This window comes from Haematobia irritans, chromosome 5, assembly GCF_050003625.1.
Source record: "Haematobia irritans isolate KBUSLIRL chromosome 5, ASM5000362v1, whole genome shotgun sequence".
Lineage (NCBI taxonomy): Eukaryota > Metazoa > Arthropoda > Insecta > Diptera > Muscidae > Haematobia > Haematobia irritans.
Genome location: NC_134401.1, coordinates 2,565,494 through 2,583,475, shown reverse-complemented (window position 1 = coordinate 2,583,475; position 17,982 = coordinate 2,565,494). Strand labels below are relative to the sequence as shown.

Sequence of the window (17,982 nt, the reverse complement as noted above, 5' to 3'; positions counted from 1 at the left end):
CCAGTGCTTACTATTGTAAAAAACTTGACATTGAGATTTTATTTTCTACAAATTATTATACATAGCTACTTGTTCGATATTACCATAAAATTTGTGGGTAAAATAAATAATGCTTTGGTATGTATGATGGGGGTGTTGTGCGCAGAAAGGAAATATATAGAAATTGTGTTGTCAATTCCCAGGAGGAAACTTAAGTTGAGATTTGTAATTTGTGCATTACTATTTAGAAATATTCTCCTGCTGCTTTAAATACTCGGGGACAATGTTTTTGAGCCAGAGAACCATAGGCTGTTGGTCTGGGATCTTTAAGGTTAATCTTCCTTTTTACTGAGTGTTTGTTCCAGACATGGGCAACATAGGAATTTTTGATACGCTCCATTGTTCTGCCTGAAGCATCTGGATCGAAAAAATGACTCCATTCCAACCAGGGAATGGCATAGAAAGCCTCTACTGGAAAAACTTTAAAACCCATGCAACGCTTTGTATCCTGCATAACTTTAATGTTGTTGGTTTGACAAATTCGCTTAATTACTCGTGTTATAACCCCTGGACCGTTGTTACCCCAGTTGGAGCCATCGAAATTTCGTTGCAAGTCTAATAGACATTCTTCAGCGATCTCATGTCCAAAACCATCATGTGCGAAATTCATTACACCAGCAGCTAGATGGGTGTCCGATTCAGCGCCTGTATAATTTGGTGGTACATCCTCCAAAGATCTCAACACAACAAGATCCATATCAAGATAAGTTCCACCCCACCGCCATAGTGTTAGATAACGCAGGAAATCCGATATATGTGACAGAACATAACTGTGAAGAAATTTGAAATAATATTTTTATTTACATATATAATAAAATGTAGAACAATGAGAGTCGAAAGTATTAAATACAGATTTTTGACCCATGTAAAATTTTAAGACGATTCATTTCATTCAAAAATTGCTAACTCAATTTTTATAAATATCACTTTGAAATTTGTACTAAGAAATAATTGTATGTGTACACGTTTTCATATCGCAACAAAAACTGGTCGCTTAATTAAGGCTAAAAACTGCTCATCAAGAACACCCAGCAATACAGTATGCTTGAAAATAATGACTTACCATAAGTGGACGGGTTTAGTAACCATACACCGGGTTACAATGGAGTACGACCACCTACCAAATTGAGTTTTTTGTATATTTCTAACAGGTCCTTGATGGGTATCCCCTATATTCCGATTTCGTTCTATTTTGAATGGAAAACAAGATTCTCATGGCATACTTATATGAATTAAACCATAGTAAAGCATCGTGTAGAACACAGACTTGAAAGAAATTTCCTAAATATTGGTCTAAAACAATCGCACAGTACACAGTACGCACTTGGTGTGTATGTAGCAACAATCAATCACCCATACATTGATGGATGTTAGATTGCGGCTTGCATTGAATTGTGATCTATATAAATATGAGCAGGAGCAAATACAAATAACAAAATTGAAATAAATTAAATGAAATTCAAGATTTCCTTACCTCGACCTGAATAAAGCACCATCTTTTAGAAGATCGTAAACAGCTGTACCGGCTGAATACGTCCATAAATTGAGATTCCTTAAATGAACATTTTCATAGGATAAAATTGCTTTGATTATGGGATCATCGGTGGTGTTTGTATTCTTATAACGAGGACTAGCAAATAACACAAAAACTTTACTCGATGGGTTGTGAATCGCGGCCGACTCGATACTGCACGCTTGTCTTGCATTCAATTTTACCATATTTAAATGTAAACCTTCTTCGGAAAATGCATTAGCCCTCAAAAGGTTAGATAATTGGGGACATGACGTCTCGTGGAAAAATATACTCCTTCCCGGATCTGGTTGAATTCTGGCATATAAAATATCATCCAATTTTGTGCGATTATCTAGGCTTGGAGAATCCATGAAACATGGGGAAAGATCTGTCCTTCTATAGAAATTGAATATTACTCCAACCATGCATAGCAGAATCAACATAAGAAACATGAGCCGTAAATGAAAATTGACCAAATTAAATTTTCCAAGAAGCTTTTGTAGGCGATAGAAGCTCATGTTGAGGTGCAGAATTGTGAGATTCGTTTGGTCAGCAGCAATGGACTAATCCTTTATATTAAATAAACATTGTGCTCAAATTGTTTGTTATCTGATTTTCTTATCAGACACAGGTCAATTCTGAACGTAAGTGATGATCCAAATAAAAACAGCTCGGGTGAATTTAAACAGTCGGCGATTGTTATTGGTTTCGCAAGTTTATTTACTTTTTGTTATGATTATCCTAAAATAAAAGCGTTCCATCGTCCCCCTCACCGCATCATACGTCTAGCCAAACGAAGATCATCATCACCCATGGGCCGATGATTGTCTTTGGCAAGACGCGATGGGGGGTGCAAGTTGTCCGATTGGAGCGCTTTTGTTGTACGCAGTTAATTTTGCAAAGCCGTCCTACGACGTTATTTTCTGACGCCGTTTACAATCAGCTGTTTATGTGAGATGAGGTCAAAAATACCAGATTGTTTACTGTTTGGTCGCAAAATTATACCCTCGGAAAATTTTCCTTTGACCTTAATTTCTTAACTCTGAAACTTATAAGCTTAAATCTTTGTAAAATAGTTCACTTCAATGGAAAGTTCGAATTAAAATAGTTTTGAAGTCAGAGAGTGTCTTTTTCGATGGGGGACAATTTATTTTTACCATAACAGTCATCATTACTAAATGGAATGGAGTTTAATATTTGCAATTCCCCATCTTTCTCGCAGTCTAAATTAAGTACTTTTATTATTTAATAACTCATCCACAATACACTTCCAAAATCCACTTTAACTAGATTTCAACTGTCATTTGCCTTAAAAAAAACATGGATTTCAAATCCACTTTTAGTTGAGTTCGAGCCTAACGTGAATGGACCATGATACAATATTATTTTTCTTTAGTTAAATATATTTGTTTATAGAATCATAATAGTATCCTAATAAAGTACATAAAAATTTATTTGTCACATATATTTATATATTGTTATTTCTTTTTTTTCTTCCCCCTGTGTCCCAGAGATTTTTCACTTGTCTCGTTACGAAGCTTTTGACTCAATGAAATTTCGACTAAAGAAGTCGGCGTACATCCTCTTCTTGGCCTACTAGAGTTTGCTTCTCCACTTGTAGGGCTTTTAGTTCTTGGAGTGCTGCTAGATTCTACAACGAAACTTCCAATGCTCATGTCTGTCAATGAAATATTTTGCATTCTTGTACGCGCTGCAATAAATAACGGATATGTTTTATTACAAACCAGATTTCGCTGATTAACCACTTACTTTCTTGGATTGATGTGAAGTAAGATTCCATATTCTTTTCAATATCTGAGGTTTGTCTTGCCTCTTCGATAGAAGGTTCGCAATTTTTGGTACAAGCATAGCGTCCTCCTCTAGTTACTGTTATATTTTCCTTTTGTTTGAAACCGGATGAATTGTTTTTATCTTTTCTTTGTTCTTTTCTAGTGCCTGCAGTATCGCTGGAGACTTCCATAGTATTTGTTACATCTCGTAGTTTGTTATTTTTGATTGACTCAGGGTTATTATCCTCAGGCGGGCATTGCACCATTTCTATGTTGCTTGATTGATCATTATTGCTATAATATATTAGATAATAGTTTTTGTTATTCACGGGTGTTTACTACACGAGTATTTCTAAAAGTTGAAGCGCAAAAAAATGCAAGGGTCGACTACTGAATGCTTTTTGTTTGTTGTATCCATCACAACAATAAACATATGAGCACAACTCGAAATAGTTTTGTGGTTTCCAAAATATAAAAAACGGCTTTTCCTACTTACATCTCCTCATGATCCGTTTCGTCACTATGTATACTTTCAGCAGATTCATTAGCATCACTGCACTTCAAGGATGTTCTAATTAAGAAAATAATATATAGGATTTTGACTTATTGTCATATTTTCGTCAACATACCTTCGAATACTATAGCAAATCTGTTCGATTTCGTCCTCTTCTACTTCTTCCATTATAGCATTCGTGTTAATTTGTTGTCCAGTATCATCATTTCTATCAATATTAGAAAATGTTGTAATTGTTAGACAATAGAATAAATTAATTTACTTACCTTTCCCCTTCACTTCTTATTGGTGAGACAGAATTGAAAGATCGTCTGGTTTGAATAATAGAACTTGTTCTCCGAAGTTCCTCCGCCATATGGGAACTTCGACCAGTCGTTCGTTCCCAGCCATTTCCATTTGTCAATAAAGGTAAAAGAGCAGATTTCGGTTCTAGCAACTCTAAATACGACTGTAGATGCGATCTGGCCAAGGCATTGCACTTGTGGACTACACGATTATATTCCGCCTTAGTGCCATGTAGTTGAGCGCGCAAATTTACTATTTCTGCCCGATATTCGCTCAGCTCTGCAAAAAGGAAATAATTTAAATGGACTAAAATATTCTTTACATTGTCGTGGATAATCACTAATGAAGGAATGATTCCTATGGCTCCAAAGAAAACTTACCAATTCGCATTTCTTGAATTTTTTCTACCAATTCTTTGTTAAGTAGTTTATATTGCGCTTCCATTGTACAAACAAATCTTCAATAACCAGGACACTTATTCAATTTCAATTAGAAATTACCTATAGAACGCGCTTTATTTATTTTCGTTTTCGATAACAATTTGATTTTTTTTTTTTTTTTTTTTTTTTTCTTTTTCTTTCTTTTTCCTTTTAAGTTGCTCCCAATGCCGATGAAAAAAAACACCCTTATTGGAAGACTTATTTGGCCCGGAATCACAAAGCCAACACTAATAGACATCGCAATGCTGTGATGAAACTAAATGCATGGACCAGTCTTCTCCAAGAAATCCGCTAAAATGCTCAAACCTTCTATACCAAATTTGTCAACAAATTGTTCAATATCAAATATACCATCCAATTCGGTGAAGTGCGTTCTTTCCAAGAAAAATCTAGGGCATTCAAAAATCACATGGGATGGGGTCTCCACCCCACCACATGACTCACACTCTGGAGAATCAGCTACTCGCACCTTATAAAGTGTAGAATTGCAGAATGCATTGTCACTCAGTATTCTATTAATTGCTTTACACTGAAGAGTATTCACTGCCACATTACCGAACCACGGCTTCTTCCGCACCGTCGGAAAGATTCTGAAGTAACAGGAATTTCGTACTGACGCCTCTTGTATATATTCCGTTGACCATTTCAACCACAATTTTTCCTCTATTGTACGAATAGCATCACCTAAGGGCCATTTCAAATCTAAACGCCATCCCTCTTCAAATGCCTTTTTCGCTGCTTCATCCACTTTCTCATTGTGAGGTATTCCCATGTGCCCGGGAATGAAATGTATTTCGATGCTTCCACAGTGTTCATTTGCAAGAGCCAGAAATTGATGTGCCAAAAAATTAAGTCCTCCGTTGTTTTTAAGCGCTTGAACTCCAGCTAGACTATCCGTTAAAAATGCAATATTTGTCAGCCCGTTGTTTGTAGCAAATTCAAGAGCTTTATATAACGCAACAAGCTCCGCCGACATAGAAGACAGTCTTTTGGTGACACAGAAGGCCTGAACCAAACCAGAAGCCTGGTGGTAGAAAGCAGCCCCCGTATATTCAGCATGCACTGAGCCATCCGTGAAGATTAAATCAAACTTTCTATCTTGTAGATCCGCCTCCTTCTCCAACCTCAGACTCCTAACCAGTTCAACGCTAGCTTCAGCCTTATTTTTGACAGCTCCTTTGAAAAAGTCCTCATCAAACTTTATATTACTTGGCTTAATGATTGATTCAGAGATCTGTGCGACGTCTTCAAAAATATGCTGGAATTGATGATAGATTCTGTAGTAACTAGAATTCAATGGACGATCCCGAACAGCCATTATCTCCTTTGCCGGAAGGTTCAACGCAAAAACTTTTATTAGTTCCTTTGCCGTTGCCAATTCAAATCTCTTGTCAGGAGGCAATTCACCAGCCATATGATATATGACTGAAACAGGTGTTGTGCGTATGAGACCCAGGGCCTTTCTCAGGACATTATTAAGGCAACTTTTAATTCTGCCAGAAGCAACTTGAGACATATTTGAAAGAGCCGAGGCTCCATATTCAGCTTTCGACCTCACAAATGCTTTATAAAAAAGTAATGCCTTAATCGGATGCACTCCAAAACGACACCCATTGATAATATTCATGAAGCGGCATTTCTTTTCAATCTCCCTGATCGTAAAGTCCACATGTTCGTTCGACGAACCATTTGTCGAGATCACCACACCTAGGTATTTCATTTCCTGTACTTGATTCAGGAGTGTGTTTTCAACGCATATGTTCAAATCTCGTTGTCTTCTGTTAAAGTGAACCACACTTGTCTTGGCCATGTTGAAATTAAGACTCTTTTCATTACATCTTGCCTTAAAGTCAATAATTTTAGACTGAAGCAATGTCTTGGTACTGTTAAAATCCTTGTCATAACAGATCAAAACAAAGTCATCTGCATATTGAAATAAACGACATTGACTCGAATTGACATGATGAAGTGAAATGGTGTATAAGTTAAAAAGAATTGGACTCAGCCCACTCCCTTGAGCTAGTCCACCAAATGTCTCTTTCGACTTTGTCCCGCAAATTAATATCCTTTCTCTAAAAAATTCATAGATCCACCAAGTAATGTGACTGTTAAAGCCCAAAATTTCCATGACATCCTTCAGAACCTCTATATCTGTGCAATCATACGCTTTCTCCACATCAACACACATACCCATTACATGCATTGACCTCGACTTCAGGTCGGCCACAAAATTCACAAGGTCGTTTATGCACATGGCTGTCGAATGATGAGGTCTAAAGGCATAAGAGCGTTCAGGGAGCAGGTTAAATGATCTGATATGTTCATTAATCAGATTTTTCAGCACACCTTCTATTAATTTGACATGTACACTCAGAAGCGATATCGGTCTAAAGTTTACGATCATGGTGGCATCTTTGTTCCTCTTTGGGACCGGCGTTAAAAGAATTCTCCTCCAGGAATTAGGAAAAATACCGTCCTCGAAAAGCTTCTTCAGGATTTCGAAAAACGCAATTCTGTCTGAGTCCTTTAAATTAATAATCATTTCATAAGTTATCTTATCAGCACCAGCTGCAGATCCGGGATTTCTTGATCTAATGAACGATTCAAAATCACATACTCCGAATTGAGGTAATGGGTCTCTATTTTTAAAATCAGTTGAGAGCGGCGGCGGGATGTTAATGGGAGCAGATTCTGTGACCATATTGATAAAACACTCTTTCTGTTCCTCATTCCAGATGTTGTTTATATTTTTTTCCTTACCAAATTTCCGCACGTTCTTCACTTTATCCCAAACCTCCCTCGGAGAGCAAGCCGAAGAGACTTCAGAGAGGAAGGCTTGAAAATTCGATTTCTTTAAAGTTCCAATATAGTTCTTCAATTCATTGTCAGCCATAATCCAATCTTGACAGTTCTCATAAGTTCTGTATCGGTGATATTTCAATCTAAGAGCATTGCGCCTTCGAAATAATCTTGAGGCCTCGGGGTCCCACCATGGTTTGGGTTTATATTTGTTCCTAGAATCTATGTATTCCGAACAATTTTGAATTATAGAATCCATTTTGGAACTGAATTCCTCATATGAGGTGCCCACACTCAAACGACTAACACCGTCTAATACACGGCGATGGCACACTTTGTAGAAACCCCTTGGTGCCGGATCAATATCACAGATTTCAATTACAATGGGAAAATGATTACTGTTAGTCAGTTTTGCCTTCCGAACAGACCAACTCGGATTTCGAACAAAGTTTCTGCAGAACGTAACATCAAGAAAAGAGAATTGGCCATCACGAACAGAAAAAGTGTAGTCACCAGTGTTGAGACAGCAAAAAGAAGAACCATACATCAAATCTGCAAGAATGTCACCTCTCGTATCAGAAACTGGAGACCCCCAAAGATGCGATTTGGCATTCAAATCACCGCCAAAAATCATCGGAAGGGACATGTTCTCAACAGAGTCAATGAAACTGGAAATAATCGCCTTAAAAGCACCGTTTGAGGTATTAGGTGGTATGTAAGCCGAAACAACACAGACATTTTTCCTCAAATTATGAGTACGAATACCAACCACTTCCCCAACAGGAAATTTGTCCAAAATTGAAAATGATATATCTCTTCTAATGTAGATGCCTACACCTCCATATCCATCACTCCTGTTCTTATAAACATAATTAAAATTACAAATGCTTGTAGTCGAATTATCAGTCAACCATGTTTCAGACAGTAGTGCTATGTCTATCTTGTTAGTCTCAAGAAATAATTCCAAGACATCTTTGTTCTCTCTCTTTCTCAGGCTCTGAATATTCAGTTGTAAAATTCTCATCTTTTCTTTAACAATAATAATACAATGAAAAAAACAAAATTACACTGAGAGGCTAGTGGCCCCCCCAGCTTTTATCAACTCGACGTCTTGCGTAGCAAAAAAGCGATTCATATCTTGATGAAGATCTTGAATGAAGTTCAAATGGTCTCCTCCGGAGCCATTTGCACCCACAACAATGTAATTATTTAATTTCTTAGCTAATTCATTTATAGCTCTCTCAAAACCAGATGTCTTCAAATTCTCCGCTGCAATAATACCTACACCGTTTGGAGCTTTATACGTCTCACCTTCTTGTAAAGCAGCCTGGTGCTCTTTTTGTGTCCTTCTTGCGTTAGCCTCCTCTCGTTCCTTATTTATATTCAGTTTGGCGACTCGCGCAAACGAAAATTGTTTATGAAGATCTTTTGCTGCATCAAGATTGTTGCTCACATTGCTGTTATTAGCGAAAGGCTTAAAGTTCGGCTTGTGCCGAATGGGGGGAAAAGCCACATCAAGATTTTGATCCAAAATATCAAACCTATTCGAAAAAATGGCAGAATATTTAGATCTTGCCTCTCGGATGGATAGATTCTCAACGACCATGATTTTTTTAATTCTAAAAGCCTTTTCCCTTGCAGGGCAGTCGCGGCTATTGGAAGGGTGCGCCAGTCCACAGTTAGAGCATGTGATCGGGTTACTGCAATTATTCGGGTCAACCACTTCGTGGCGTTGGAAGCAAATACGACAATTAGCAGGTGATTTGCAGTGATCTGCAAAATGGTTAAATCGGAAACACCGATAGCATTGACCAAAGGGGATAAAATGGTGTACCCTCAATTTTGCACCACTATAGTCAATAACCTCTGGCAATTTGCGCCCCTTGAAGATGACCTTCACTCTCCTTGTATTTATGGTCTCTCCTCTTTCTTTTCTAGTCATTCGAATAATATCCAAAATCGTTGTCTCATTGGTTTTTAAATCCTCTTTTAGCTCCTCTGTGGAAATTTCTTCCGGTACATTATAAATAACTCCTACTATAGACACGAAGTGAGCCAATATTCTGGCCTGATATCCACCTTCACTTAAACGGGCATCCTTCACGAAGTTATTTGCCGAAGCACCATCTTTGAAGACAACTTTCACTCTTCCATACCCAACTTTAACAATTTCCAGAATATTGGGTATATTTAACGTTTTGAGGAATCTAGCCGCAGCCATGGTGTTAATCGGCTTTCTTTCGTTGCCAGACGTAAAAGTTTCTAAAAACGTTAAAAAGGGGCCTTCGCTTGTTGCATCATATTCATAAACACGGCTAGAATTAGTCAGCATGGTCGATTGGTTCACCTGAGAACCTCCAGATGTTTTAACATCACGGCGACCCTCTAATCTCGGTACCTTAGTGCCTTGCTTGTCCAGACTTTCCTCTCTTCCTCCTAGTTTATTCCGGCTTCTAGATCTGCATCTTCGCCCAATGTCCGGTGGTGGTGGAATTGGCGGGACATTTGCCTCAGTCCCATTCGGCATTTTTACCGCCTATAAACAAAAATCAGCAAATACACCTTGCCAATAATAGGTAACAATTTTTCTTTTCCAAATCAAAAAGAAAAGAGAAACCAAATAGATAGAATTTCACAATCTTCTTGATTTCGAAAAACCGCAGTGATCAAGTTCCGTGAAGCTCAGCCTTGAAAAAACACAACCTTGCTTGACGAACGACGCTCACGAATGAACAATTTGATTTATTGTTTTCGATATTAATTGATAGAAATTAAATCGATTATTGAATCGAAAGGTATTATGGGACGTTTAAACTAGAAAAAAATGCAGACAATCGAAAATAGCTCCGTTCGAGAACCCGATCATTTTTGACAACTATCACAAAATTTTACTGTATTTGTGTTCGTTTACACCAAAAAGCCAGCAAAAGAGAGCCGGAAGGAGACTACATTTGACAGTTATAGGTGAGTACTAAGTTCGAGTTTAGCCGCTAAAATGAAAACTATATCAGTAAAAAAAGCATAATATTATACATCTTTGTTGCAAATTTTTTTTAAAACTTGGTGGGGAATAGCCTAACACAAAGTTTGTATTCCTTAAAATGGATTATTACAGAAAAGTAATCGTGAAAAATGACGATTTTAGCAGCTACACTTGAACTTAATACCCAGCTCATCAAAAAGAGAAATTGCAAGTATTTGCTAGAGATTTTTTCCTCAGTAAAATCTTGCTAACCATAGCATACGTCAGTTGGTTAATGATAACACACAAAGCACCATTACAATGTACATGTTCCGCAACTACAACTGGAAGTTAAAAAAAAAAACAGGATATGTTTTTTGTTTTTAATATTTTAGAAGCTGAAAATTTTGAATGTGAAAAAAATTACTGGATGTCGTTCGTGTACTTGTAATTTTAAGCAACGATAGTAGAATACACTTTACTATCTTGCTAGTTTTTATTGGATATTTTTTACTGGAAAAGTACGCAAACAGACCTAAAAACGCCACACGGAATTTTTAAGCGATGCTGCGTAGCGGAAATTTCGATTTTCACAAAACTTGTGTTTATTACTTTAGTATGAAGTCAAAAACGCTCTTTCCAACATCAACAACAAATCATGTACCAACTATACATAGATTACATGCGTGTATTCATCTTGATAACGATGCTGAATCGTAGATTTAGTTTTTTCTGCAGTTTCTATTAACAAATTTCTTTGGGTGTTGTTTTCACGATATCTTTTTAATCGAAAGTAATGCTTGTTATCGATTACCATAACAAATCGTTGATTACCCACGTGCGGAGAAAAATAATAATAGCGGAAAAGTGAAGTTAATTCGTGATTGTTGGTTTTTTGTTTTTTGGAAATGGCTGTCGAGGTAAATAAGCGCAAAAGAAAACATACCGAAGATGATCCGGAGAATGACGATGGCCTGGCTGCAGTGCCCAAGAAAAAGGAACGAAAACCCAAAAGCGATAGTAACAAGGAAAGTCAAATGGACGATTCCCAGCAAGATTCTGGGTTTGAACCAGAAGAAAAGCTAATCAAATTTTCCAAAGACTTCAAAATGAGTGAATTTCGAACAAAGCTTAGAGGATCCAGTTTCATAACAGGTAAATATTTTCACGCAATCCATGTAGATGGAGGTCTAAAAACTCTTTTCAGAACTTAGACATTTTCTGTATCTCTGTGAGACACGACCAAAAACTATTTCAAAGTATATAGAAAAGAGAGGTAAACCTTTGGAACTTGCAGAGGCATTGGAGCGTATTGATAAGAACAATGTATTACATTCATCCTATGTTTGTAAGGCTCTCTACATGGTTCTAATGGATATATTGGGTAACCAACGTGCACACATGGAATCTGCCATCCATGCATCACGGTACTTTCTTAAATCACATGGTTCCGTATTGGAACTTTTATTAACTTCACAGCAAATGGACCATCGTAAGACGGCACTAAAGCTACTCACTGCCATTGTATGTGTAGAGCCACAACTTGGAAGACAAATCTTATCGTCCTATGACATATTATCCAATTATGCCACAATCAATCGTTTTCTATCACAGTCCAAAATAGACAAGACCGAATTGAAAAACATCAAAAGCGGTGAATTCGAAACCGTGCGCAAATGTTTCATACATTTTGTTCTCTCCTATATCGTGGATGGAAATGTGCTTCTAATTAGGAACATTTTGGACCGTGGTTTTATTATCAGCGCCTTGTTATCGGGTCTTGTTTATGATGATGCGGTTACCGTTTGTGTTGTTCTGAATACACTGAAAAAGTTTGTCCTGGAAAATACAGACATTTCAAAGACGAAGAAAGTCCATGTATTTGATATCAAATGTTGTAAATCATTGGCTGCCTTGTATGAATGGAAAGGACCAGCTGCAACAGTTGAGCATAAATCGAATAAGGCGGAAGATATGAAATCAGTTGATCCAGAGGAAAAAGAGCTAGTTTCAAAGACTGTACACGATTTCCTATTGATGCTTTTGACCTCCAGAAAGTATGGTATCGCCTTTAATGCCATCAAATTTTTCCGCCAAAAAACCAATAGCATACAAGGTAAGTAAGTGCACTATTGTTCAAGAGATAGAAATAATTATAGAAGTCTTTACTTAATTAGGACAAGTCATTGGTGCTTTAAGATATCCATGGGAGGATCCACGAAAAACTGAGTTGGTGTTAAAAATTCTCGAAACTTGTCCCGATCTATTTCGTAATACCGTTCGAAATTTTTCCGGTATAGTTAACTCTACGACCCGGTGGTCAGATTTCTGGTCAAGAGCTGCACAATTTCTTATTAAGGTTATAAATGCTTGTCATCCGTGCCATCTGGAGGGAGCGATTGAAAAAATGACTTTAACGGATCTATCATATTGGATAAAAGACGTATGTCTACCTATTGAAACCTTGGTGCACTTGAATGGCAATAATCTTCTTACGAGCAGTAGATTTCAATATCGTTTAGAAAGTAATCGTTTGCTGTATGCCATGTTTAGGCAGTATGCAAATTATATGAAGGTCATAATGAAACGGGAACACAATAAGGCTGGTTCCAACTCCCTGCGTAAATTCAAATTTGACATTCTAAATCATCTACTGATGAATTTTCCCACAATGGAGAAGATTTTGAACTCCCTTGAAATTTCCATCAGTACAATGCAATCGGAAGATGTAGATGTTTTGGCCCAACTAGACGTGGCCTTGGATCTGATTTTACTTCTGTGCCAAGAGAATCAATCTTTTGTGAATAAAACCAATACCATATTGGATTATTTGGAATTTTTAAGGCCTTTTTATGTGGCCGACGAAGGCCAAAGTCAAGGCAATATAAAATTGGAAATGAAAGCAGTGAAAACCATCTTGTGGATTTCTCCAAAAACTTTGGATCCTCAAACGCAGTATTTTGGTAGTATATTAACATCCTTCATCAATGCGTTTATTTCCGATGACCGGGATGTAAGTCAAGAAGCTGGATTCCTACTCAGGACTATATTTAAAAATACTGGTATATTTGAAACTGGAGAACTTGAAATTGATATATGGCTCGAGACATTAAAGTTTGTCAGCTTGGATACTGTTCGCACTGTAACCCAAGTTTTTATCGAAGTTTTCAAGGTTAGTACGGAAACGATAATTTCAAGATTGTTTTCTCACTTTGTTATATTTTTAGGTGCTCAAAGCGGAGGTGGATATGCCCAAAACTGTAGAGACTTCAATCAACATTGCTAATTTGAAAGCTCTCTTCGAAAACATTGAAAAGGGTCTCTCAGTGCATGCTTATATAGAGTCATTATCTGTCAGTAAATTAATGCCTCTAATTTTTAAGGGTGTTGCAATAGCTCCTCCCTTAAGTCAATATCTGGAAATTGTGGCACTCCTAATGTTTCATTACTACCCTTCGGCCCAATGTATTTTAGGGTTATACGAGAGAGAATTCAAGGATCTAATTCCATATATGAAGAGCTGGTTGTCACCGAAAGTCAAAGACGAAACAAAACTGGCTTTGGACAAAAAGTACTCCAAACAGATAAAACATTTTGGATGTATACAAAATTTAGTTTTGAAAAAAACTCAAGATTTCGAAAAGATATTCGAATCAAAGTCGTCCGAAGTATTCTTTGAGGTAGAGTTCAAGGGAAATCTTCGAAAGTTTTCCACTTTGGTGCAGAACGAGAGACTACTGATGCTGTATATACAACAGGTGCTATTCCAAGTAGACAAATTGATGGAGAAGGAGATATTGTCAGAGCAACAAGCTTTGAAGTCGGCAGATTTCGTAGTAGATTGCTTGGAAATGATGCGCCAATTGTCTAAATATCAGCAAGAAATTTCCTCAGAAATCGACGTAAAGGATACAGAGTCCACACTGAATAGCATTCTTAAATACATGTACGGCATAAAACTGAATTCCATTAAGTCGGGAGACTTGATAACATCAACAGTATCATGTGTTTCTTATAGAAACTATCTGCAGTTTATAAATCACCTAACTCAATACTGCAATCAGCTGCCAAACTTTGACACTTATGCTGAGAACTTTAAACTGAAACTGATTAAGGCAACGGAAATTTCTTTGACGACTGTGGAATATACAAAATCCAATACCGAAAAGTTGGATAGTTTTGTGAATTTGATAAATGTCTTCAATTTATCGCCTAATCATTGTATAGATATGCTACAACTGCTGTTGGCCCAAATAACATATAAAGACTTGTTTGTGGATCAACAAAAGACTATGTTTTATACTCTACTGGTCGGATGCCTTAAAAGATTGGCCGACTTGAAGAAATCGGTAAAATGTGATTTTATAAAGAAATTGTCCAAACTCTATGGTAATGTTTTCAAAAAACTAGAAGGCGAGTTTAATGTCGAAACTTTGGAAGAATCATTGTACCAATTTTTTGTCATCAACCATCAATACATTGACCAATTGGGTGCGAAATTCTTTGAATCCTTCTTTAAGGGACGTAAAATCACAATACAATCTATAAATTTATGCTGTCTACTGCTTGAGCGCAATCCATCGCTAGATTCTGTCTTCGTAGAGCATTTGGATTCAATCATCGACAAAAAAGAACTCTTGTATCCATTATTATCGATCGCTTTTGCAAAAAATTTGGTCATTGATGTTTCGCATTTGCAGAAAATTTATCAAAACTATAAAAATGGATTTATGAGAGCCATAGATAAGCCCATCAAAGCTGGAGCCATATACAAGGAAAACATAGAAGTGACCATAAAACTAATTGAGGAATGTATGCCCCTTACGGAATGCCGGGATTTCTGTAACAAACAATTCAAATTTGATCAAATTGAAACGTACCAGATGCGCACCATATACGCCATATATGAAAAGGCATTTAGGAACGCCCAAGGTGAAAGTATAAATTCCATTTTTGTCAATTTCGTAATGGTTAATATACAAATGTTGGCTTTGGATTTGAAATTGCAAAAATTAACTCAAGATAAACTGGAATTGGCAGCATATGAAATTAGTCGATGGTTTAAAATGGGAATTGAAAAAAATACTGTAGCCGAAGCAGACGAAGAGGAGTCGCACATCTTTTCACCCGACTTTTCCAAACTTTTAAAATCCCAACAATGGATGCAATTCTGTAAATCCAGTTTGAAAAATGGAATGCATATTAACGAAACAATTGTAGAAGGCGACCAATACGAAAAATTCAATGGTCTATTGTTGAAGCTATTAGCTTATTTGTGCGATCATTTATATCCAGACTACTCCGAGGATTACCCCGAATCTGAAGCCTCACAAGAGCCTTCTCAGTTGTATGAAATGATCTTTACCCATTCTAAATTTTATGATATCGTTCTAGCCAGAAGTAATCAATCTATGGTAAAGACTGAAGTTCTTCATCTGCTTTACATTTTTGGTAAAAAATCTCCCTCAGCCTTGAATGAGAAACAAGTGCCTATCATATTGGGTTCCTATCACGCATGTCTTAGTGATAGCGATCGTTATGCATTGGCTTTACTAAATCTATTCGAATACTATGATTGTGGCCTACATAAATATCGTCCATTTATATGGGGTGAAAGTGCGGTTGCATTCTATTCATTGCGTATGGATGATGGCGAGAGGGCTAATCTGAAACAACAAGAAACATCCATACAACAAGTCATGTCTTTGGTGGATCGACAAGTGTGTGAATACACGATTGATAATTTCCCAATATGGAGAAAATTGGATTCACTCCAACAATTGCCTGAAACCGAATTTGAGAATCCCTTTGTGAAGCCATGGGTATTTGGAGTCAATTCTCTGGAACGTAAGGTGGAAATTGGCCAAAATAGTTTCTCGGATAATGAATTGCGCTTGTGCCCCAAACGAAAGGAGATATATGAGCAATGTTATGATCCTGCATTTTTTGTACCATTGATGTCAATGTGTTTTGCGCCAGAAACCTATTCACATCCGGCGCGACCTGTAGAAAACGGTTTACTTGCTGTCACCTTTTCTGCCCTTTCGTCACAAGATAAGGATATGAGATTGGCAGCTGGATGTGTCCAACTTCGATACCGCAGCCATTTTGAGAACAGTAAATTCTTTGAGAAACCTCTGTGGATACAGACTTACGAAAATATTCAATCTGGCCTTAATGACTTGCGAAATTCTTGGATGAAACATAAATCCAATAAAGGCACACCGAGAGTGCCATACATATCGGGCTTATTTGTATCGAAGACCTTCAATTTAACCACTGATCCTACGCATCTTTTGTACAAACAATTAACCATGTACTTGAGGCTGAAGAGTAGCTTCAATTTCCAGTGTATACCGGAATTCAATGTTTTGTTCTATTCTCCAGAAGTGGAACATCAGGAATTCCGTAAATTCATAGTTGAAGTAATACGCAATGGAGTAAAATCTAGTTCCGATCTGTTTCTGTTGGTCTCCACAAACACCTTTAAGGTTTTGATGGGATTCTATGGCAGTACCATGTCTACATTGGAAATGAATCTTTTAATTCTTTCTGTATTCTCAACATGCGTTAAAATTCCAGCATCCAGCAAGATAATGATTGAAAATGTAGGCATTATGCCATGGTTGTGTTCTGTCATTACGTCCATTGAATTCTATCAATTTGATGTCATCGAGGGTCTCATCAGCATTATAAATAATCTATGGTATGCTCTGAAGGCTAACGAAAAGGAATTCCATAACTTCAATCACATCATTCTGGAATTGCACCGGCTGGTGGTACAGCTCCTACCCTTGCTTTCTCCACGGATAACAGTTGCAAACTTTACCAAACTCATGAATATTTTGGATAAAACATCAGCACATTCGAAACAATATAATTCTATTACAACAGAGCAATTATCAAAACTAATATCATGTGCAGAGAGACATTTTGGTTCCTTGGTATCGTCTATCGAAGCTATATTTGAAAATGGCAGCCAGGGATCATCGTCCAGACAAAACTTTTGCAAAGACCTCTATGATGCAGGTGAAAATAGTACAACTATATTAGCTTTATCCAGTTTAAGAAATTATGTCGCTTCATGGTCATTCTCCCGCAAAAGTTGTGACTCAGAGAGTCAAATGGAATCAGTCAAGACTATAGTGTAGTGTTAAAAGTTAAAAAGAAAGTTAATATATAATTTTATGAGATAGTGTTTAAATGGAAATCTTGTAAAAGTATTCTTTTAAAAATATATCTACGTTAGTCCCTTTGTTTGTAAAAAATCCTAGACTACTAATTTAAATTTTGAATAAGAAAAGAAAAAACTTGCAGCACGATATGGCCAATGTTATGAAGATATCAACATCAACATGCAAAGAACAATTGAATCAAATCAAGTTATCACAAGAAAAATTAATGAAGTTCTTTAGAAGTCAAAGAAATCGCATGGAAACGGATAGAAATATTCTTGCAATTAATGGAAAATATTTCAAATAGCTTGGGTTGAATACAAGAATCTTTTCCCGAAACGAAATCAAAATCCGGAAAAGGCTACATTTAAGTATAATGGAATGGAAAATGTTATAGCAATGGTAAGTTGTTTGAATGCTCAGCAAATTCCATAAGAGTATATGAAATGAATTAAACCTAAATGG

The 17,982-nt window shown here is 36.9% G+C and overlaps 3 protein-coding genes and 1 long non-coding RNA gene across 4 annotated transcripts; 2 read left to right on the top strand and 2 right to left on the bottom strand.

Annotated features, from left to right (window-relative positions):
* Positions 1-7: 7 nt before the first annotated feature.
* Positions 8-8,540, bottom strand: LOC142237912 (uncharacterized). Its single transcript, XM_075309368.1, has 4 exons — positions 4,839-8,540; positions 2,180-2,222; positions 1,514-2,115; positions 8-809 (listed from the first exon to the last, which is right to left on the bottom strand). The coding sequence occupies exons 1-4, from the start codon at positions 8,402-8,404 to the stop codon at positions 224-226; spliced, it is 4,797 nt and encodes a 1,598-aa protein (XP_075165483.1). The 5' UTR covers positions 8,405-8,540; the 3' UTR covers positions 8-223.
* Positions 2,169-3,019, top strand: LOC142237610 (uncharacterized). Its single transcript, XR_012722523.1, has 2 exons — positions 2,169-2,784; positions 2,843-3,019. It is a non-coding gene; the product is annotated as an uncharacterized LOC142237610 (long non-coding RNA).
* On the bottom strand, positions 2,935-4,682 carry mei-S332 (meiotic from via Salaria 332). Its single transcript, XM_075308975.1, has 6 exons — positions 4,522-4,682; positions 4,123-4,420; positions 3,972-4,064; positions 3,839-3,913; positions 3,323-3,636; positions 2,935-3,263 (listed from the first exon to the last, which is right to left on the bottom strand). The coding sequence occupies exons 1-6, from the start codon at positions 4,583-4,585 to the stop codon at positions 3,031-3,033; spliced, it is 1,077 nt and encodes a 358-aa protein (XP_075165090.1). The 5' UTR covers positions 4,586-4,682; the 3' UTR covers positions 2,935-3,030.
* Positions 8,541-11,175: 2,635 nt separating the features above from the next.
* Positions 11,176-17,780, top strand: LOC142237606 (uncharacterized). The gene is made up of 4 exons (XM_075308967.1): positions 11,176-11,497; positions 11,550-12,458; positions 12,520-13,514; positions 13,570-17,780. The coding sequence occupies exons 1-4, from the start codon at positions 11,251-11,253 to the stop codon at positions 17,491-17,493; spliced, it is 6,075 nt and encodes a 2,024-aa protein (XP_075165082.1). The 5' UTR covers positions 11,176-11,250; the 3' UTR covers positions 17,494-17,780.
* Positions 17,781-17,982: the final 202 nt, after the last annotated feature.

What these genes read in the sequence shown, in the direction of transcription:
- LOC142237606 (XM_075308967.1), top strand. Translation starts at nt 11,251, where the DNA reads ATGGCTGTCGAGGTAAATAAGCGCAAAAGAAAACATACCGAAGATGAT. An exon ending in AGGATCCAGTTTCATAACAG is followed by an intron (nt 11,498 to 11,549) that starts GTAAATATTTTC and finishes AACTCTTTTCAG; the next exon opens with AACTTAGACATTTTCTGTAT. An exon ending in AAAAACCAATAGCATACAAG is followed by an intron (nt 12,459 to 12,519) that starts GTAAGTAAGTGC and finishes TTACTTAATTAG; the next exon opens with GACAAGTCATTGGTGCTTTA.
- LOC142237912 (XM_075309368.1), bottom strand. Translation starts at nt 8,404, where the DNA reads ATGAGAATTTTACAACTGAATATTCAGAGCCTGAGAAAGAGAGAGAAC. An exon ending in AAGACTGGTCCATGCATTTA is followed by an intron (nt 2,223 to 4,838) that starts GTTTCATCACAG and finishes AATTCACCCGAG; the next exon opens with CTGTTTTTATTTGGATCATC. An exon ending in GGTGCTTTATTCAGGTCGAG is followed by an intron (nt 810 to 1,513) that starts GTAAGGAAATCT and finishes ATTTCTTCACAG; the next exon opens with TTATGTTCTGTCACATATAT.
- mei-S332 (XM_075308975.1), bottom strand. Translation starts at nt 4,585, where the DNA reads ATGGAAGCGCAATATAAACTACTTAACAAAGAATTGGTAGAAAAAATT. An exon ending in AATTCAAGAAATGCGAATTG is followed by an intron (nt 4,421 to 4,521) that starts GTAAGTTTTCTT and finishes TCCTTTTTGCAG; the next exon opens with AGCTGAGCGAATATCGGGCA. An exon ending in CTTCACATCAATCCAAGAAA is followed by an intron (nt 3,264 to 3,322) that starts GTAAGTGGTTAA and finishes TATTTATTGCAG; the next exon opens with CGCGTACAAGAATGCAAAAT.